Source organism: Xyrauchen texanus, chromosome 42 (assembly GCF_025860055.1).
Source record: "Xyrauchen texanus isolate HMW12.3.18 chromosome 42, RBS_HiC_50CHRs, whole genome shotgun sequence".
In the NCBI taxonomy this organism is placed as follows: Eukaryota; Metazoa; Chordata; class Actinopteri; order Cypriniformes; family Catostomidae; genus Xyrauchen; species Xyrauchen texanus.
The window spans coordinates 17615632-17636180 of NC_068317.1; the positions used below are offsets into that span (position 1 = coordinate 17615632).

The 20549-nt window shown below is 35.0% G+C and overlaps 1 protein-coding gene across 1 annotated transcript in view; it reads left to right on the forward strand.

Annotated features, from left to right (window-relative positions):
- The window catches only part of LOC127634999 (phosphatidylinositol 5-phosphate 4-kinase type-2 alpha-like), a 39204-nt gene extending 19008 nt beyond the window's left edge, over positions 1-20196 (forward strand). The window contains exons 2-10 of the mRNA XM_052114806.1: positions 7870-7967; positions 8129-8225; positions 10521-10673; positions 10948-11094; positions 11194-11232; positions 15445-15558; positions 15712-15952; positions 16092-16195; positions 18208-20196. Of these exons, the coding sequence (XP_051970766.1) occupies positions 7870-7967; positions 8129-8225; positions 10521-10673; positions 10948-11094; positions 11194-11232; positions 15445-15558; positions 15712-15952; positions 16092-16195; positions 18208-18288 (1074 nt within the window). The 3' untranslated portion in view covers positions 18289-20196. The remainder of the gene's footprint in view (positions 1-7869; positions 7968-8128; positions 8226-10520; positions 10674-10947; positions 11095-11193; positions 11233-15444; positions 15559-15711; positions 15953-16091; positions 16196-18207) is intronic.
- The last annotated feature ends 353 nt before the right edge of the window (positions 20197-20549 follow it).

Here is a 20549-nt window from a genome sequence, read left to right on the forward strand (position 1 = left end):
AATAGCAGCCTTTTGCAGTTTAATAATCACCTTAAGTCACATAGTGAACGGCTTTTCAATAGAGGTAAGTTGCTGTCATAAAGACAGCTCTTTGGTGAAAAGAACACAGAAACACTTCAAAATAAAAGCTCTGTTAAAATAAAAGCTCTGTCAAAATAAAAGCTAAATGTATAGGAAAAAAGTGTGACCGAAGTATTCACTATTGTAAAGTTATGTAATATTTACAGTAATAATACTACGACTACTACTACTTATAATAATAAATCAGTCTTATATTCTACTTAATCAGTATCTACTGTCTTTGATTCTGTTTCATGCAGCAGTTTATTTGACAAAATATAACTCCTAATGTTGTATTTTAGATTGTGTTGTGAGGTTCTGTATATAAGCATTTCATTTGATAAAAAAAATACAATATTGTATTGAAAATTCATTGTTATATTTTCATTTGATTTCAAGTTTTAATGAATTAATTTATTTAAACACCATTTTGAAACTGTTGCTATGGAGTTTTAAAAAATTGATATGGAGTTTAGAATAAAAACAAAAAACCGGTATCAGCTAGTACCAAAGATGATGTATCAGTACTTTTAATCGTTCTTTGAAAAACAGTATCGGGACATCTCTAGTTAAAACAAATAGTCAACAATTTTTTTAACCTTGAACATCTACTCGTGTTATACAATTGTTCAAAACCCTTAAACGTGACAACATTTAAACACTCCAATAGTCTATACAAAATCTAACAAAATAGCAAACAAAACCCATCTTCATTCTGACCCATTATTAGATACTTTAAAATTTAACAACAGCACAACTGTTAATGACTGTAAATACAACAGTACAGCATTGTGTAATTTTGTGGAGACGTTTTTGGTATACAAAGGCATTTTGATACAAAGACCTACATAAAGAGTGCAGACAGTCACTGTACAAAAGTATTAGTATTTGGTGAAGAAAAACACTTAAGATCAAAGATGTTTATTAAAAAAGGTGATACAAAGAGAAAGATGTTGTGATAGATATATTATTATAGAGATATAATTGAACTCACGTAAGATTAAAAGGCAACAAATGCAGCAATATGGAATACATTATGAAGACAATCCACATAAGGTCAGTGAATTGTTTTTAATAGGCATGCAAGGTTGCAGCAATATCATTTATATGTTAAGAGAACACACATGAGAAAATTGTTTTCCATTTTAAAGATGTTTGATGTAAATTAACTACACATCTTGACTGCTGATTCAGTATTAACGACTATTAACTATTAGCGACTATTAACAATAGCACTACAGTAACAAATTGTGGAGACACCACATTTTTGGTATGTAAAGGCTTTCTGAATACAAATAAAGAATTCAGTTGTATGCAAAAGTTTGGGCACCCCTGATCAAATAACATGTTGATTTTCTAAGTAAAAAAAAGACAACACAATCTTTTCATTGAACACACTTAAACTAAACATATTTTTCCAAATCATTGTGCACATTTATTATAAGATTGGACACGCTTTCAGGCAGTACTTAGTCACGCCACCTTTGGCAGAAATCACAGCTTCTAAATGTTATTTTAGTCTGCTAACAGTCTTTCTACCTTTTAGGAATTTTTCACCACGCTTCTGTACAGAATGCTTCTAGTTCAGAAATATTCTTAGGGTGTCCCACATGCACATGTTTAAGATCTACCCAGAGATTTTCAATAATATTCAAGTCTAGGTAATGGGATTGTGAAGGCCATTCCAAGACCTTAATCGTTCATTTCTTAAGGTGGTTCATGGTTGATTCTGAGGTGTTTTAGATCATTATCTTGTTGAAATATTCAACCTCTTTTCAACTTCATTTCCTTCACTGACTGTGAAACATTAGCTTCCAGGATTTGTTGGTATTATTTTAGTAGGATCCATTCTTCCCTCAATCTTTGCAATATGTGCCACTGGCAGCCACACAACCCCAAAGCTTAATAGACCCACCCCTGTGTTTAACAGTGTGGCAATGTATTATTTTCTTCAAATGCTTGTCCTTTAGTGATTGTAGCAATAGAGTTCAATTTTAACTTCATCAGACCAGAGCACTTAGTTCTAAAAGTTGTGGCTTGTCTAAGTGTTTTTTGTTTGTTTGTTTGTTTGTTTGTTTGTTTTTGCATACTTTAGACATTGAGTTTTGTGACGAGATTGCAGGCAAGGTTTCCTTCTGATGAATCCATGCAGATCATGTTTGTGGTCCGGTGCACCACTACTCAGTCCCACCAGGATTCTGCCGCACTTTTTTCTGATTTTTGCGGCCCAAAATGACTAAATTTGCTGCAGGTTTTCTCAAATTTTGCAACACAATTTTTAACTTTTTTGGGGGGTTGTTTTGCAGTGAAAACTCACAAATCATCATTATACAGCTCTGTAATTGTGTTAATTACATTGTAAATGGAATTACGTGTAAATATTTGAGTGCAGTATACATGAATATGCAGTTAGCAAGCAAAAAAAAGAAAGAATTACAAACAAAAATACCATACATTTAGGTGAAACCTGTGGGTGTTAGAAGACGTTTAATAATTTCTGTAGTAAAATTTTGCATCAGACATTGTGAGAAAACTTATCTAAGGTTGAAATAGACGTGCAATAAATCTGTAAACTAAAAACACAAATTAGGATTCAATAATTATGCCTGTTGCAATTATTACATTGTCTGATATTGAAATCTGATATATGCTATATATGAACTAGGGATGGGCATTCATCAATAATTTGGTATTCAAATATTTAAGATAATAAAAAATTAACATTCTAATATTATAACTAATATTATATAATTATAATTAGAAATAATATATTATTTAAATGAAGGTAATTAATGAAAAAGAAAAAGAATTAAAATAAACAAGCTTCCATTTATAATCAAAACAAGCTTATATCATGTCCCGTGTTTTTTTTTATGTTTAAACAAGCAATGCGTGAAAAGAAAAAAAGAATAGAATGAAAGCATTTAACTAACGCAAAGCGAAGAAAAAGAAACCACTACTGAAGTAGACTGACACAGTTAACATACAGGACAGGTATAAACACTCGGCATATATACTCATATATGAGCTATACTCATTTATACACACCAGTTTAAATGATGGAATGTCTCTTACCTCAGCTAGCATAGTCTCTCTGATGACATGTTTGTTGTTTACAGAAGCGTTGTGGGGATTACGTTGCTACGGGGACGCTGCTTTCAGAAGAGCTGCACATATACGAGAGTATAAGTGTACACCGCTTATCCAGTACATTTAAACAGGAACTCTGCTTTCTCACATTAAGCCACATTCTCACAATAACCCACTTTTCTGGTGTCCATCTGAACGTACTGACAGAACCGTTTGCTCAACAAATGCGATCATCTTGTGTCCAAACTCAACAGCGCCACCCAGTGCATTCTGTTATATCTGCCCGTTTTAGTTTGTATGTTCAAGATTTAACATGCATCTCACTGTATATATGGCCAGCAAAGCAAAACTTTGCGAAATTCAAATAGTATTTTTACTATTCGAATAATTATTGCAGAACGACTACTCGTGCACATCCCTAATATGAACAAATACATTTAGAGTTAATATATTTGATCATTTATGTACAAATTTAAATTCTGCAAATGTTTAAAAAAACATGTTAAATATATGAAAATGGCAATTTTTGTCACATTTTTAAACATAGGCCTATGTTGCATATATATATATATATATATATATATATGTATGCAACACACATATGTATATGTGCGCATATGTATGTGACCTATATCAGTATAAAACATTTATGAAAATGTATTTTCAGCATATAAGTGTTTAGTATATATTGCTATTTTCAGATTCGTAGCCTACTGTTTTTAGTACTTCAAACTCTAATCACATTTTACTACACAACTAATGGCGTTTTTAAGTGAATGTTAGGGATTCTTGGTATAAGCATGTGTTTTTGTGTCTCATTCGCAGCACTGAAGGTGAAGATTAAATGCTAGCTGTGATGTGTATGTGTACTGTCTGCGGCCCCACGAAAGTTTAGAAGGATGTTGATAGGGAACGCACAATGTGGAGGAGATGCTACACTGTTATTATGGAGATGACACAATGGCAGCTGTGCTTTTGGATATGTGCGACTGCTTCAAGCTTTTCAAGCATTTGTTTTGCCGCTGTCAAACATGAAGGAAAGCAATGGGATTCCCTCAGATTTACTTTTTTTTTTGCAGAAATTATCAAAAATGTTATTATTGATTTGTTGGATATATTCGGTGAGTATGGAGAAACTCAGTGATGACAATTTACAGCCCAGTGAAAAATCTGTTGCATGATGGAACTCGTTCAAAAAAACAATGGAGACAAATTGAAGTCACACGGGAGCACTTTATAAACACTTTTTTTTTAAAACCCTAAATTTGATGTGAATTGGTTGCTGCATCAGGTGCGTTCACACAGTTATTGTGTTGTTTGATGCACTTAAGAGTTGTTTCTACCAGCTCATAATTTGTTTTATTGCTATTTTCTGTGTTTTACAAAAACACAGTCGTTATAAATAAAAAATCATGCATGTAATTTCCGCATATTTTGTTGTTTGTCTTTACCACAAGCGAGTCTCCGTTAAACTTCACTGAGCAAGCTATTGCATCCACGTGAATCAAACAGATCACAATGGAAAAAGGGCCACAATCATTTTGATTAAACTGTGCTTTGCAGTTATTAATGGCGCAACATCATATCTCGATTTCATTTTCAATGTAATCGATTGTGCAGCTCTCATTAAAATCCCACCAATGTCTCAGAGGTCAAAGTGTGTCAGTTTTTAATGTGTTTTAGATGTTTTTTCTCCTCATCATGTAACATATCATCATACATTGAGCACTGGGATGAGACTTTTCTGTGCAACAGTAAATTTGCACTGCGTTTGTACATTATTGTACTATATTACACTATATACTGTATATTAAGCTGAATATAATGTATAATAATGCTAAGGATCCTGATATTTCATAGTCCTGATAATGCCAAATGTAATTTCACCAATAAATGTATATTATAGCAAACGTTATTTTACTGGATAAGCATACACTACCGTTAACATTTTATTTTATTTTATTTTATATACTTTAGAAACAAGCAGTCAGTGACAATACTATTTAAAAAATTACAATATTAATTTAAAATACTTAATGAATGTATCAGTATATGAATGTAACATAATTATGATTTTTTTTTCAACTGAGCAGAATTATTAATATTTCTATTCTGGTGTCACCATTGCCCTCTGCTGGGCTGATTTTAAGTCCCACTCCATCCCAATGGATCATTTTGCACTTTAATGAACTGTACTTTTTGTTAAGTTTGTTAAGTAAAGGAAAGGAACTGTTTTGTCCTAAATGTAGTAATACAGTTATTTATTCAACTAAACTTTTCATGATTCAGGCTTTGTTCAATATTTTGTGGGAACATTGAATCGTGAAATTAGTACCGTGAATTGAACCTAATCCTTATACCCTTTATGATTTCTTATTCTTTTTTAAATAACTTTTTCAATCAAATACTGTAAATAAATAAAAAATGTATAATCAAAGATTAATCAATTATCAAAATCAACTATTATTTAACAAGTATTTTTGTTTTTTATGTGGCGCAACCCTCTGGAGTCAGTTTTATTATTTATTATAGAAAAAAGAATAATCAAAGTCTCATTAAAAGCTGAAATTATTTTTAAAAAAAATATTGTTGGCATAAGTAGTGCTAAAAAACCTTTTATTGTTATTTCTTTATAAATGTTTTTTATATTGAATGTGCGTCTGCCAAATGCATAAAATGTAAATGTAAATGTTTTTTATTTATTTTTAATTGATGGAAAGAACAGATGAGTCACCAGATTTCTTCATTGGAAAGAAAACTTATGTGCAACAACAGGTTTAAATTCCCAAATCTCACTGGGCAGCAGTAATTTCCGTTATTTCAGTTTTATTACAGAATGCTATAGTGTTGTTTTCACAGGAGCAAACTGTGTGAAGCAGGAATTGATTACTGTTGAATGTAGCACATTGTTTCAGTTCCTGAGTTGAGCAAAGCAGTGCATTGTGTCACAGAGACATCGCCATCTGATGAGCCAGAACATATCACTCACATTGACATTTCTGTAACCAGCACATCTCAGCACCCACCCAGTGCCTGTGTGCTTTGGTTGGTTTAATGTTACATGCTAATTATGATCATTGCTAAAGCTGTGAAATGTTTAGTTCTGACTGGTAGCGAGTGGAGTTTTTTAGGTGTTGGGGTTGTTGTGTTGCAATTAGGGTCGGGAACCGAGAACCGTTTCTTGTTCAGAACCGGTTCCATTCTTTAAAAAAATACCTGAATCGTATGATCTTCATGACTTTCGGTTCTGTTAACAGTTCTCCAGTGTGCAATTTTCCGCCAATGTGGCTGAAACACCATCCTGAAATACTCTGACACTGTTTCTAGTAGCACATCTCTGCAGCAGCGCTGCCCTATACTGACTCTACAGCGTAAAACATACAGCTCTTTAGAATCTACAGTGCGAAACATACACGCTTCCGATACGTTTTGATTCCCGAAAGAATTATTCAAAGGAGTCGGTTCTTTTGAATCTACAGCTCAAAATATACGGTGCTTTTGGTATAGTCTGATCCTGAAAGAACTGTTCTAATGAGCCAGTTCTTTTGAATCTACAACGTGAAATATACAGTGCTTCCATTTATAGTCCGGTATAGGCTACAAGTAATCTTATACTGATGTGCAAGTTATGAATGTCCAACTCGAAATTAAAAAGAACTGTTGAAGTCTCACAAGCCTGAAGTACAACATTAGACTACATAGCACAGTATAAACTGTCTCTGGAACTGTCACTGTTTATTTAATGATGAACTATGTCTTTATTAAATCAAGCAGTGCAGTTACTGACTGGTTTGTCAAATGAAAATGTATAATTAAAGATACACAAGTTTTGTTGTAATAAATGGAATTTCATAAAATAAACACACCTTTTACAAGAACTGTATTTTATATCTGATTGGTGATATCTGCTCTGTAGAAATCTGAAATGATCTCATTATTTGGTAACAGATAGCAGAGGGTAGTAAATACAATAAGAATTGCATTTCTCATTTCCAAATTATTATTTTTAAAAAGTTACTAAAAGAATTACTGGAATCGTTAAAGAACCAGAATCGTTAAGAGGAATCGGAACTGGAATTATACAGTTGTTTACGATTCTCAACCCTAGTTGTATATTTGCCGATTTTGAGATCATCAGCATTGGCTGATAAACATGGTGACTTTTCAATGGATAATGCACTTTTTCATGTTGTGTGTGTTTTGTGTTTGTGTGTGTGTTTTGTGTGTGTGAATGTTTTGTAAATATCTTTTAAAATAAGTGCTCATTCCATTTAATTAATTTAACAGGGTCAGGGCCAACAGGGCCGATTTAGTCTTATTTGATATAATTAAATTGTATTATATACAGTGTGGTCTAAACATATGATACCACACTGAAAATCTGTGATTCAAAATCTAACGGTTAAGTTGTGGGATTTTCAAAATTGAAAACAATGAAACCTTATGATGTAAAAAGAAATCAGCCATTTAAGATTCTGCACTAAATATTATTCATATTAACTATTTAATATTAACATATTAAATATTAGCTATTCCAGCTAAATAGAAGCATTAGTGGCCTCAAACCTTTGGGCCCCACTGTATGTCATCATTATATTGGCAATCATAAACCCTACTAACCCTGTTATCTAAATAATACCCTCCCCATTTCATTCCCATTCAAAAATCTAAACCCTGAACAGTTTGCTAATAGTTAAATATCTCTCTGTTTCTCTTTAGATAAACGAGTTGAGCCATGTTCAGATCCCTATCATGCTGATGCCTGATGACTTCAAGGCCTACTCTAAGATCAAGGTGGACAACCACCTTTTCAACAAGTGAGTTCCTCTTAAACTCCTCCCCTCTTTCTGAACCTCACTGTTTTGACAATGGCTTATTGACTTTTCCCTCATCCATTTTTAATCTTGTGTTATTACAGAAACCTACAGATGTTTCTTATGTGAATTCACTTGAATCCCTTTGTTGCTTTGCTTTTCAGAGAGAATATGCCAAGCCATTTTAAGTTCAAGGAGTATTGCCCTCTTGTTTTCCGTAATTTGAGAGAGAAGTTCAACATCGATGACCAGGACTTCCAGGTAGGCTCAGGGAAACAGGGAAAAAAATCTAGTTATCTTATTAAAGTGTTTATTTAGTGATGTTAATTGAACAATAAGTGTTTATCCATTTATAATTGCTTTTCTACACCATAATGTCATGGGATTAGTGCCAAATACAAAAACACACTTGCTCTTTGATTTTGTTTTGAGTGTTTTTATATTAGGCACTATAAGTAGCTATAATCATTAGTTTTAATAGTTTAAGCTAGTTCATATAATTTCTCACATAGGAAAATGTATATATATACATTTATATTAGGCACTATAAGTAGCTATAATCATTAGTTTTAATAGTTTAAGCTAGTTCATATAATTTCTCACATAGGAAAATGTATATATATACATTTTCTACACTTTTTAATGGCACATAAAAAAACTCAACTTTAACACATAACACATAAACCTAATGACTTTAAGGTGGCTACAACAATGGCATTTTTAATACAATTCTGTAGTGAGAAGCAATTCTCTACTGATGCGCGAGAGACTGGAATGACCCAGACAACTTTTGCCAGTGTAGCCCTCTTGGGATACAACTCGCTGTAGTCTCGTATTAGGACTTTGCACTGACATCACTGGGATGGAATTGACTTAATTTTTTATTTCCTTTTTTTACCAGAAATTGTGTCTGACATTGTTTGAATCTGTTGGAAATTTGGAAGTTTTATCGGTCAAAATTTTTTATTTACTGGCTAAAAGAGTTTATGTTGTGGTTGGAGGTCGCAGACCTTGGAAATGTACATAGTGGTCTGAGCTGCTAACTATACGTAGCTGTATCTATCACTCATCCACACTAAGCAGAGACAGCAACCCTCCAGTCCTTTCAAGTGCATTATGTGTCCATGGCAAACTTTTTTCTGAAACTAGGACAAACACGCTCCGACACAACAGCAGACCACTCCATTTTCATGTAGAAAACTGTCAGGTTTTCTAAGTGGTCAGGTGGGGAGGAATGTTACACACTCGGTTCAATTGCTTGGTCTGAAAACTAAATTAAATTCAACCTTCCTCCCCCAGCCCCCATAGGTCTCTTTTTCCAATGTATTATTTGGTTACAAATCATGATATGTTGCCACCGTGAGTACTAGTAGCATCTGTTTACCATTGTAGCTAGGTAACAACTCAGAAAAGAAAATTCAGTGCCAGCTTCACTGTTTTATTCATGGTGCCTACTGTTTTGTTCCTTTGCTTTTACAACCAAAATGTCCATGCACTACAACAGTGGCACTTGCATCTGTCTGCCATGGACACATTGCCAGAGATGCGAAGAATCCAAGTTGCACAGCAAGTCAATTTTTGCAGACGAGCATCAGTGAAATTAATTTCACCCAGATAGGTAAATTGTACGTCATCAATATTGGTTCACTTAGTCTAGATTACTTTCACATCAATTATGAACTGTACTGGAGTCCAAATGATCCATACTCCAGACCACTGTTTCAATGGAGTGCAATCAGTGCATCAGTGTTGTTCTGGAAGTATAAATGACTTTTAACAGTAACCGACCATGATCTCTGTGGCTGTTGATTTATGGTATATTATGCTTCTGCTGTAGCCATTAGTCTGCGTTATGTCTTGTTCATTTAAAAATAAAATCACATTTCATAGTGGAATATCTGGTAAAGTACATTACAGGGCTACAACTACATTAGCCCTGATCCTAAAGGGAAACTTTCTTCCATTAAAGAATCTCAGTAAACAAAACATCCAACAATTTTAGACAATAGTTTGGAAAAGGGTCCAAAAACCATCCAGGTGAACTAAACTGTGCACCAAAAGCTCAAGTGTTAAAGCATTATAAATGTTTTGGTCACAATATAAATTTTGCTATCAGGGGCTGGATTATAAGATCTGATTGGATCAAGTTTTCTGAATGAAATCACCATGGTTACAACACGGATAAGAAAGAACCCTATAGAAAGATATAAAGCATTAGGACGTTCTTGTATTGCGGCCCCTGGATCTCAATGAGTTTCATGGTGCTAATCAATTGCTTTTAAATGTTGGTGGTGGATGAAGTTGCACTACTAAGAAAAAAAGCAGCTGTTCCTTTTTAACATTATTGCTGTAAATTACCATTCACCTCTAATGCAGTGTGATTTAGATGGAGAGATATCACCATTTTGTTAACACTTTCTGCCTCTAAATGAAGGTGTCAATAAGAGTCTCTCTCTATCGCTCTCTCTTTTGTATGTCAGAGAATGTAAAGGTTCTTTGTGTGTGTGTGTGTTATATGTATTAAGACATCTTCCTTAATCCCATGTGTGTTGGCAGAACTCTTTGACCCGCAGCGCACCCCTCGTCAGTGAAGCTCAGGGCCGCAGTGGTGCTCGCTTTCACACATCCTACGACAAGAGGTACGTCGTCAAGACCATCAGCAGCGAGGACGTGGCCGAGATGCACAACATCCTCAAGAAATATCACCAGGTGTGTACACATGCACACACATTCATTCTCATGTACACAAACTAAACTGTACCCTGACAAAAAAGTGGTATACACACCTTAAATTGAAATTTAACAATTCATTATAGGTTTTATAGATCCTACAGTCATATGCCTTCAATTGAAATGTTGCCACAAATCTTCATTTGCATAAGACAGTATTAATTATTTAACAAAAATGCTAATAAATGTGTTTAATAATATGTCTAATGAGCTTTCAACAGCCACATGGATTTAAGTCTTTTTCTCACCACAGTATATTGTGGAATGTCATGGTACCACACTGCTGCCACAGTTCCTCGGCATGTACCGACTCACTGTAGATGGAGACGAGACGTATATGATAGTCACACGCAACGTGTTCAGTCACCAGTTGTCTGTGTATAAGAAATATGACCTGAAGGTAAAGAATATGAAATATGGCTGCACAGTGAAATTCACAGATGTGAATACCAGATGATGATTATCATATGATTTGACATGTTTAATTTTTTCTCAATAGGGATCTACTGTTTCCAGAGAGGCAAGTGACAAAGAAAAGGTCAGTTTAACCCTCAAGTACAATCTCTGGAGCAAAATGCAAATGGAAATTTGGGAGTTTGCAGGGAAAGCAATAAGTTCCATACCTGGGCTAATATTGCTTTTCCTATGACGTCTTGTTTTTTTCAACAGTCATGAGTACTATGTTGTTTTCTGTGTTAAGAATTTATTTCATGTCAACTCGTTGTGCTTGTGTGTTTGCTAAAGATGTTTCATTCTGCAGTAGCTAATAATTTGTCACTTCGAGCACCTTCATTTACTAGAGAGAATAGGATGAGTATGAGAGTAAGGTGTGCTGAGTTTAGACCATCTGTGATTATCGGATACACGGATTTAGATCTATCCTATACTTAGTGTCTCAAGGTGAAGCTGAAATTCCATGGTGCTTTTTTTAAACTGTTGAGCTTAAAACAAGAGGCTGTAAGCTTCAGCAGTATCAACACTGGGGCTGTAAAAGGCTGATTTATTGTCAATGGTTAGGCTGTATTTGTTTATATTATAAGATATGCTAATACTTTACGCCGAGTAGGTTTTGGATTAAGAGTTAGCTATTTCTGCTTAAAATGCCATTTGCAATGTGTATTATTAGGTATTATTGGAGCTCTATTTTTAATCTAACCAAAGGTCTGTCATGCATTCTATACACATAGTTCTTGCCCTTGCACATACAAATGGCAAAATTGTAAGTTTCCAATGGGTTTGATCATATGGTTTGCAATCATATACAGAGATTGAAAGCAAAATAGTTGCTCTTTTTATGTAGTAAAACATGGCAAATATTTTATGCGTGTTTTAATTTTCTATTGCATAGAGGAGTAGTGGCATTGGATCTTAATTTATTTTCCAAGTTTCAAGTTCTCTGTGTAAGTCCAGGCCCAGAGGCCTGTGGATTGAATAACAGATGGTCCACTGGTTGTCAAAGATGCCATAAGGTTACACAACTCCTTTTTTTAAATCCTTTTATTCTGTCACAGGGCTGTAGTCTCTAATCCTGGCATATTCTTGGACACTTTCTAGAGTGTGCAAAGCCCTCCGTTTCCATATGCAGTTTTGGAGGGAGATATAAGGAGGCAAACATCTCCACTTATTGTCCTTCATTCATAGCTGCACACAGAAAACAATGCCAGCAAATCTATAATAATATAATAATAACTTTATTCTTATATAGCGCCTTTAAAGCAGCTTCTCAAGGCGCTTTACATAATAAAACAAGCAAAACAAAAATACATCACAGAAAAAAAAGAAAAAAAAACAAACAAAAAAAACAAGATAAAATACAATAAAATAAAAGTCAAATAAAAGCTAGCCTAAAAAAAATGCGTTTTCAATAAAGATTTGAAATTACTTAAAGACTGTGCATCTCTAATATTTGAAGGGAGTGCATTCCAAAGTCTGAATTGTATTCAGGTTTCTTTATGTGCAGATCTTTAGGAAACCGTATAAACCCCTTCATTTTTGATGGCCAGGTTCAAAGATTATTACTTATCGGTCTCAGCAAAAAAATGTGTTTAAAAGTTTTGCCTGTACATGTCTGCGCAAATGTGGACTTTGGTTTAGCATATTTCTGAGAAAGCAGCTTCAATGTTTATGTGTTCTGTTTTTTTAAATGTGTTTTTGTTTTCTTGAATTGACTTGCATCATGTAGATAATTTTATTAATGTTTTTCTTCCTTTAACCTCTGCTTTGATCTAAAATAGCCGTGGCCTTATTACAATACATATATTATTCTTCATTTAAAAAAAATATTCAGTCTGCAGTCATAGGGCGTTCTGCACAGTCAGTTCATCACTTCACTTTTAAGCTCTTTATTGGGGTCATATAATGACATATAACATTTTAGAGCAGGAACAAATACATTTTATTGGTATTTTATAATAAAAAACATTTGATGTACTATGAAAACAAACTCAAAACTTTCTCTTCAGTCCCAATAAATATATGTATTTGAAACTTGTATTTGGCTTGTACTGAAATTACTTTTTTCCAATATCAGAAATCCTGAATACATTATATATTTACACATCATCAACTCCTGTTTGGTTTTCAGGAACTTGCAACCTGGTCTCATAGAATCATGTTAAAACACTCACAAAATTTTTGCTGAATAATTTTTTAAAGAGGCTTTTTATCACAGGAGTTTCCAGCTGAAATAAACACTAGAGGTGCTACACAATTACTTTTATTTCCTTTCACACAAAATCTCAAGTAAAATGGCAGATATGAGTTCATGAATATTGTAAATGAAATCGCACAGTTGCTGAACTGATAGAGCATTGTACATTTGACCAAAGTCGACACCTGTGCCGAAAGTGTCATAGAAGTACCACAAAATTACATAGTTACTTAATTCATTATGTTTTTCATGTCACGTTTACTCTTTATGACCCTCTTGGTTAAGTTTTATGATAGGGAAGTAGGTTTTGTTGATGTCAAACTCGTTGGAGCATTAACCTTAAGCTCTTTTGTTAGGGAGAAAATTTTACTTCAGTGGACTTATTTTACTACTCAGTGGACATTTCACCTCAGAGCTGTAGTTATACATGTACTAAACAAAATTTTAACAAGTCATGTAATTTTCATGAGATCAGGCTTGAACTTGTCCAGTCACGATGAGCTTATATGAAAGAAATAATTTTGAAACAATTATTCCTGAACACCAAGAACTGAGATGTGCAAGAGCTGAACAAATGCTGTTACTGACTTTAGTAATAGCATTGATTGTTGTAGCTGTAGATCTGATTTGACTTGCTTTTCTCAGTCAGGCCCGTACCTGATAGAGCCCAGCTCTTCTACCCATTAGCAGGGTAAACCTTAGCTATCAATGACCTAGATTTCACAATGATCTGACAGATGTATATTTGTTTTTGAATGTTGGGAAATCTGTGAATGGTAAAGACTTAAAGTCCATTTATAAGGTTTTTTACTGGAGTCTTATCTGGAGGCTACCCAAATGAGCTAATGACAAAGAATTACTAGTGCATGAAGAAAATGTTGTTTCCTGGATTCATTTTCTTCAGTTTGAGCAAACCATAAAAAGTTATTACTTCATTATTAAAGGAATAGTTCAACAAAAAAAAAGTTAAATCTCTAATCATTTGCTCACCCTTATGCTATCCCAGATGTGTATGACTTTCTTTCATCTGTTGAACTCAAATGAGGATTTTTAGAATAATTCCTCAGCTTTTTTGGTCCATACAATACAAGTGAATGGGTGCAAAAATTATGACGCATCAAACATCACAAAAATCAATCATAAAAGTAATCCATAAGATTTCAGTGGATCAATCTATATCTTCAGAAGAAATATGATAAGTGTGGGTGAGGAACAGATCACTTTTACATTCTTCTTTTTGTGTTTTTGTGATTCACATTCTTCATGCATACCGAAAAATCCAGCTGCAAAAAGAATTTCAAGCAAAAAAGGACTTAAATATTGAACTGTTTCTCACACACCTATCATATTACTGACGACATGGATTTAATGGATTTAAATCAATTATGTATTACTTTTATGATGCCTTTATGTGCTTTTTGGAGCATCAACATTTTGGCACCCATTCGCTAGCATTGTATGGACCTACAGAGCTGAGATATTCTAATACATTAATCATAATTTGTGTTCTGCAGACGAAAGTCATACACAGCTGGGATGGTATGAGTAAATGATGAGAGAATTGAAATTTTTGCATGAGCTTACCCTTTAATAATAAATAGTAAGTAGGTAATTACTTGCAGCTGAGTTAATGCATAGCATTGCTATGTAGAGTCACATTAGGTTGTAGCTGTTTTATGTCAGCTTGCCTAGGTTATGTGATAACCATGCTAATGCATTTCTAACTGTTTGAAAGTTTCAATCGGATGGCATCCTGATTTCCCCCACACTCGTCTCCCTAAACAAATGTAGATCGGCTAAATGAGACACACTAATAGGCAGTTGCCTCCTTTGTTCATATGGATGAACATTTGACACTGCATGCACTGAACTCAAGAGCACAGCCTCTTTCTTATGAGTCTACAGCACCCCCTGGTGTGGTACATGACATTTCATTATGGATGGTAAGTGTGTTGGAACCAAATTGGTTTTAGTGTTACAAGTGAACTGGGGTCTTACCGGTCTTAAAGTTGTTAAAGAGCCAGAGATTGTATATGTTAGCATTCTTCAGCATTCCTAAGCACTTTAAATGTAATTTACCTTTCTTGCTCTGTCCCGTAGGCTAAGGAATTCCCCACATACAAAGACAACGACTTCATTAATGATGGACAGAAAATATACATCGATGAGGAGAGTAAGAAAACCTTCCTTGATAAGCTTCGAAAGGATGTGGAGGTAAAGATTTTCAAGAATTTGTGCTTTTTTACTCTATCTGCCTGATAAGGATGATGAAATGGCTTATTTTTGTTTGTCTCTTTCTCTCTTACTGTCCTATCCATCTTCTTTCTTTTTCTGTTGTCTTTATCAATCTCCCTTATCTCTCTCTAGTTCCTTGCCTTGCTGAAGTTGATGGACTACAGTCTTCTGGTTGGGATCCATGACGTGGAGAGGGCAGAACAAGAGGAGGTAGAGAGTGAGGATAATGAGGGAGATGAGGAAGGAGAGAGTGATGGAGGGATGGTTGGCACTCCTCCCGACAGTCCCAGTAACACTCTGGACTGCACTAAACCCCTCTCACCGGGAGACTTTGACCCCAGTATTGACGTCTATGCGATCAAAAGCCATGACAGTGAGTGGAGTAGGAAGTATCAGCAAATGTGCTTTGCAAATGTTTCAATGTCTCTAATTTTCCCCAGGAAATATTTTCTTATGTGTTGATTTTACTGATGACCTCTAGGACCTAAAGGACTTTAAATCTTTTCTCCCAGGTTCCCCCAGAAAGGAGGTCTATTTTATGGCTGTTATTGACATCCTACAGCATTATGATGCTAAGAAAAAAGCAGCTCATGCAGCCAAGACGGTGAAGCATGGGGTGAGTGCTTTAAATAGAACATAATGATCTTTATTTACAGATCTGTCTTCTTTATAATATTCTGTTTTCTCAGTTTTATTTAAAAAGATCACCCAAAAATTATGACAGTCATCATTTACTTGCCTTCATGCCTTATCTCAAGTCTTAACTCATTTGACTTTCTTTCTTCTGCAGAACACAGACGTAGATATTTTGAAGGATGCAAGATGTGTTTTTAGCCCTACAATGGAAATCAATGGGGTCCAGAACTTTCTATAAATAAAAGGCAGCATCAAATTTTATCCATACGACTCGAGTGGTTTAATCCAGGTCTTCTAAAGTGATGCTATTGCTTATGGGTAAAGTCCTTAATTACTATAAATCTTGACATCTACCCAGATTGGAACACAGTGCTGGTTTCATGGGTTGCCAGGTACTCAATGCCAGTGTCATTATACATCAATCAGATGTAGACTTTTTTAATTTTCTAGTTTTTATGATCAACCATTTTGTGAAAATGGTACATTTTAAAAGTATCCCAAAACACTGAACTTTATCATTTTAATATGTATCTGCATTTTCAAAATAGCACAGCTGTGCATTAAATTGCTAACTTGGCAACACATTATCTGGTTTGTGTGCAGCGTTCTGTGCATGCTTCAAGTGCGTGGAACTGTGTGGTGAATGTGAATGTCAAGATTTATAGTGAATAAGGACTTCAGTTTTAGTCTGTTTCTCCCCAAAAGCGATCATATCGCTTCAGAAGACATGGATTAAACCACATTAGTCATATAAATAATTTTTATGCTGCCTTAATGTCCTTTTTGGAGCTTGAACGTTTTGAACCCCATTGACTTGCATTGTACAGACAAAAACACATACAGCCATTAAATTATCTATTTGTGTTCCACAGAAGAATGTCATACACAAGTTTGAGACAGCATAAGGATGAGTAAATGATGAGAAAATTATCATATATGGGTGAACTGCTCTGTCAAATGTTACATTTTATTGTTCACAAGCATTGAATATGAGTGGCAAAAAAGCTTTGGAAATTTTTGATCTTAAGTATAATATATATACCGTAATTTCCGGACTATAAGCCGCAACTTTTTTCCCACACTTTGAACCTCGCGGCTTATACAATGACGCGGCTAATATATGGATTTTTCCCGCTTTCAAATTTTATAAAAAAAATTAAAAAAAACATTCTGTGACGTGCTCAGTTTTTTGCGGCGTGAAGCTTTCATTAGACCAATGAAATTGCCGAACGGGTTAAGGTCAAAACAACTTTTTTTGCTTACTGTTTAGATTAAATACGGTGTGGCAGCGGGGGCGTGGTCAAGCGCCCGTCCGGGAGAGAAAAGCTGTAAGGGCGTTTACACCTGCACTAAATTATGTCTAACACCGGTGTCTAATTTCAAGTGCCCTGCTTCACGTGTCCTTCTTGGGAAAACTGTCACACGGGCACCAGTGTGACAGTTTTCAGCAGGGCACTTGACGTTCCAGGTAAGGCTTTTAATGGCCACAGCAATGTTTACAATCAATTTTATAAAGTTTCTCAATTCTTCTATGCGCCAACACTAGACTGACGTGTGTCACTCTCTCAGCTCTGTGGCTGCTGCCTTTTTATGCCGCTCTCCCCATGCTTACTGAAATTAGACACCGGTGTTAGACATAATTTAGCTCAGGTGTAAGCGCCCTTACCGCTTTTCTCTCCGGACGGGCGCTTGACCGCGCCCGCTGCTACACGTGTTTCGTTAAAGCCTGAGTAAAGTTCATTTGTTTCAATGTACCGGTAGGCACCTGCGGCTTATAGACAGGTGCGGCTTATTTATGTTCAAAATAATATTTTATTTAAAAATCAGTGGGTGCTGCTTATATTCAGGTGCGTTCAATAGTCCGGAAATTACGGTAATTATTTCTGGTATTTCTCCAGATGTTCTTATGTATAATTTGTACTCTTAACATTTATGCATGACTGAAAGCTTTTTAAGAGACATCAGACATGCTGGTTTTCTATTTTGTCTTAGGCTGGGGCGGAGATTTCCACCGTGAACCCAGAGCAGTACTCAAAAAGATTCTATGACTTCATCACTACCATTCTGCCCTAGTCACAGACAGTTGAGCTGAGTCCATGGGGATAAAGAGGGATGCCAGCAGAGCAGTGTAGAACACTCACTGACCTGCTCTGCCATGGGGGGCACCCTTACAGCAGCTACAACCACCATTTGTTTACATTTTTATTTTCATTTGTTGGTTCTTTGTTTTTGTGGGACCATGAGAATGATGGAAAATGACAACAATTATAACCTTTTTGGGGGGGAATAGGGCTTTTTACTGCTTTCTAATGCATGTCCCTTATTCTTGTTTGTTCCATTTGTTATTTTCCCTGCCTTTTAAAGTAGAGGAGGAGATGGAGAGATAAAGAGAGCTCATTTGATGCTCAGTTAGTGGAAAAAGTAGGCCACATATGTAGAGGCAGGGAATGGACAGCTTGATGAGAAATGTAATGCTGTCTTTCACAGACTCATTTATCACACGCCTGGTCATCAAATCCCCACCCAAACTCACACGACCCACTCTGCTTCTTGTCCACTAACATCAACAGCTTCTTTTAATCACCGCAGAGACTCTGAGGCACCTGAAGCACTTGACACCACGGCAACCTGCTCACTATAACTCTTCTTACTCGCACAGTCCTCTTTCTGCTCTGGACAGAGACTAACAAGAAATGCTCTTTGAGCCATATACAAAAGGAGGACCCATTGCCCTCAATTGCCTTTAGTGGACAAACAGTCTAATCAGACTGTTTTGCATGTTCCTTCGGTGTTCTGAGGCAAATGCGCGGAGTTACTTGGAAACAAAGGTTCTTGTAGTTTTATTTCTTACGATTTGCAGTGACTTGTCAGAAGGGAGAATGAAGACACTGAAGCAGCAGGATCAGTGGTTTCTCTTTAGTCATCAGTGTATTCTGTTACATTAGTGATTCAGTTGCCATCAGCACCTTAAACTGTTGCACTTTTTATTAGGATCACTCAGTCTGTTACAAGCTGCAACGATAGCACTATGAGGCACTGTTTTAATGCAGCCTTGCAATTTAATGTGTTCTCACTCATATGCTTGTTTTCAGCATTCAAAAAATAGTTTACCTCTTGCATCGTACCAGGACACACCCTTTTGTGTTGTGTTTCAGTATTCCATGGAGGTTTGGGGAAGGGGTGCTTTATGTACTTTTTCTTCTTCTCCTTTAGAAAACATTGGTTTTCTTTGAAATAGTGTTTATGTCTCATAAGTATTGTTCTAAACGTTTGAACACTCAAATGAACAGCAAAACGTTGTATATTTTACACGATGAACGGAACCAAAATGTTGCTCACATAATTCTGTTGGTTCAGCTGTGGTATTTACCAGGGAAACATAATACCTGTAAAAGAGAAGAATACTTTTGTACATGGCATTGGTTTAGAAACAAGTAATATGAATTAGAGATTAACGTTGTTTCTTAACTTTTCAAATTCTAAGGTAAAAGCCTCTTCATATTTGGTATGTTAGACTTTTTGATCACTTGCACATATTTTTACATTGAATATTATTCTAAACATTTAAATGTCAGAATTTTAAAGCACCACTCCCTGATTCAGTGAAAGCTGTTCAGATAAATGAAGAATGTTACTGTTTTAAATTGTACAACACAAAAGTACTGTCTTAAAAAAGGAAAAAAGAGAAAAAGATGCATGTTGCATTATTTTATGTGTTCAGTCTGATTTAGTCAAAGAGTGTATATACCTTGCTTGGTCATATTATTTCTATTTAATTTTTTCCCCTGCCCTAACACCCTCATACCCACAGTTTATTTTTCAGATGGTCCCATACCTGCTTTATACTGTGTTTTCAATGTATTCACTGTGCAAGAGCCGTGCCTTTTACTCCAATTAATTTTATTCTGTTTTGCTTTTTTTTTTTTTTTAAACAGAAGTACATTTTTATTTTCTATTTGGGTGGATGTTGGGGACAAATATCCAGACATTTTTCAGTGTTTATATATATATATATATATATATATATATATATATATATATATATATATATATATATATATATATATATATATATATATATATATATATATATATATATATATATATTTTTTTTTTTTTTTATCGTTTTTTATGTGTAGATGTTTCGAAACGTGCTATTGCATCAGAACAGACACAAGACATTACACTTTACGTTCACAACAACACAACAAAGAAAAGATCACCATTTCTCCTTGACCGGCTAATTCTATGTGCAAGCCTTTTGGACAAGAGTGTGCATTGTGAATTTGTTGATATGAGTAGGTGTGGATCTTGTAATAGTGTTAATTGTAAAT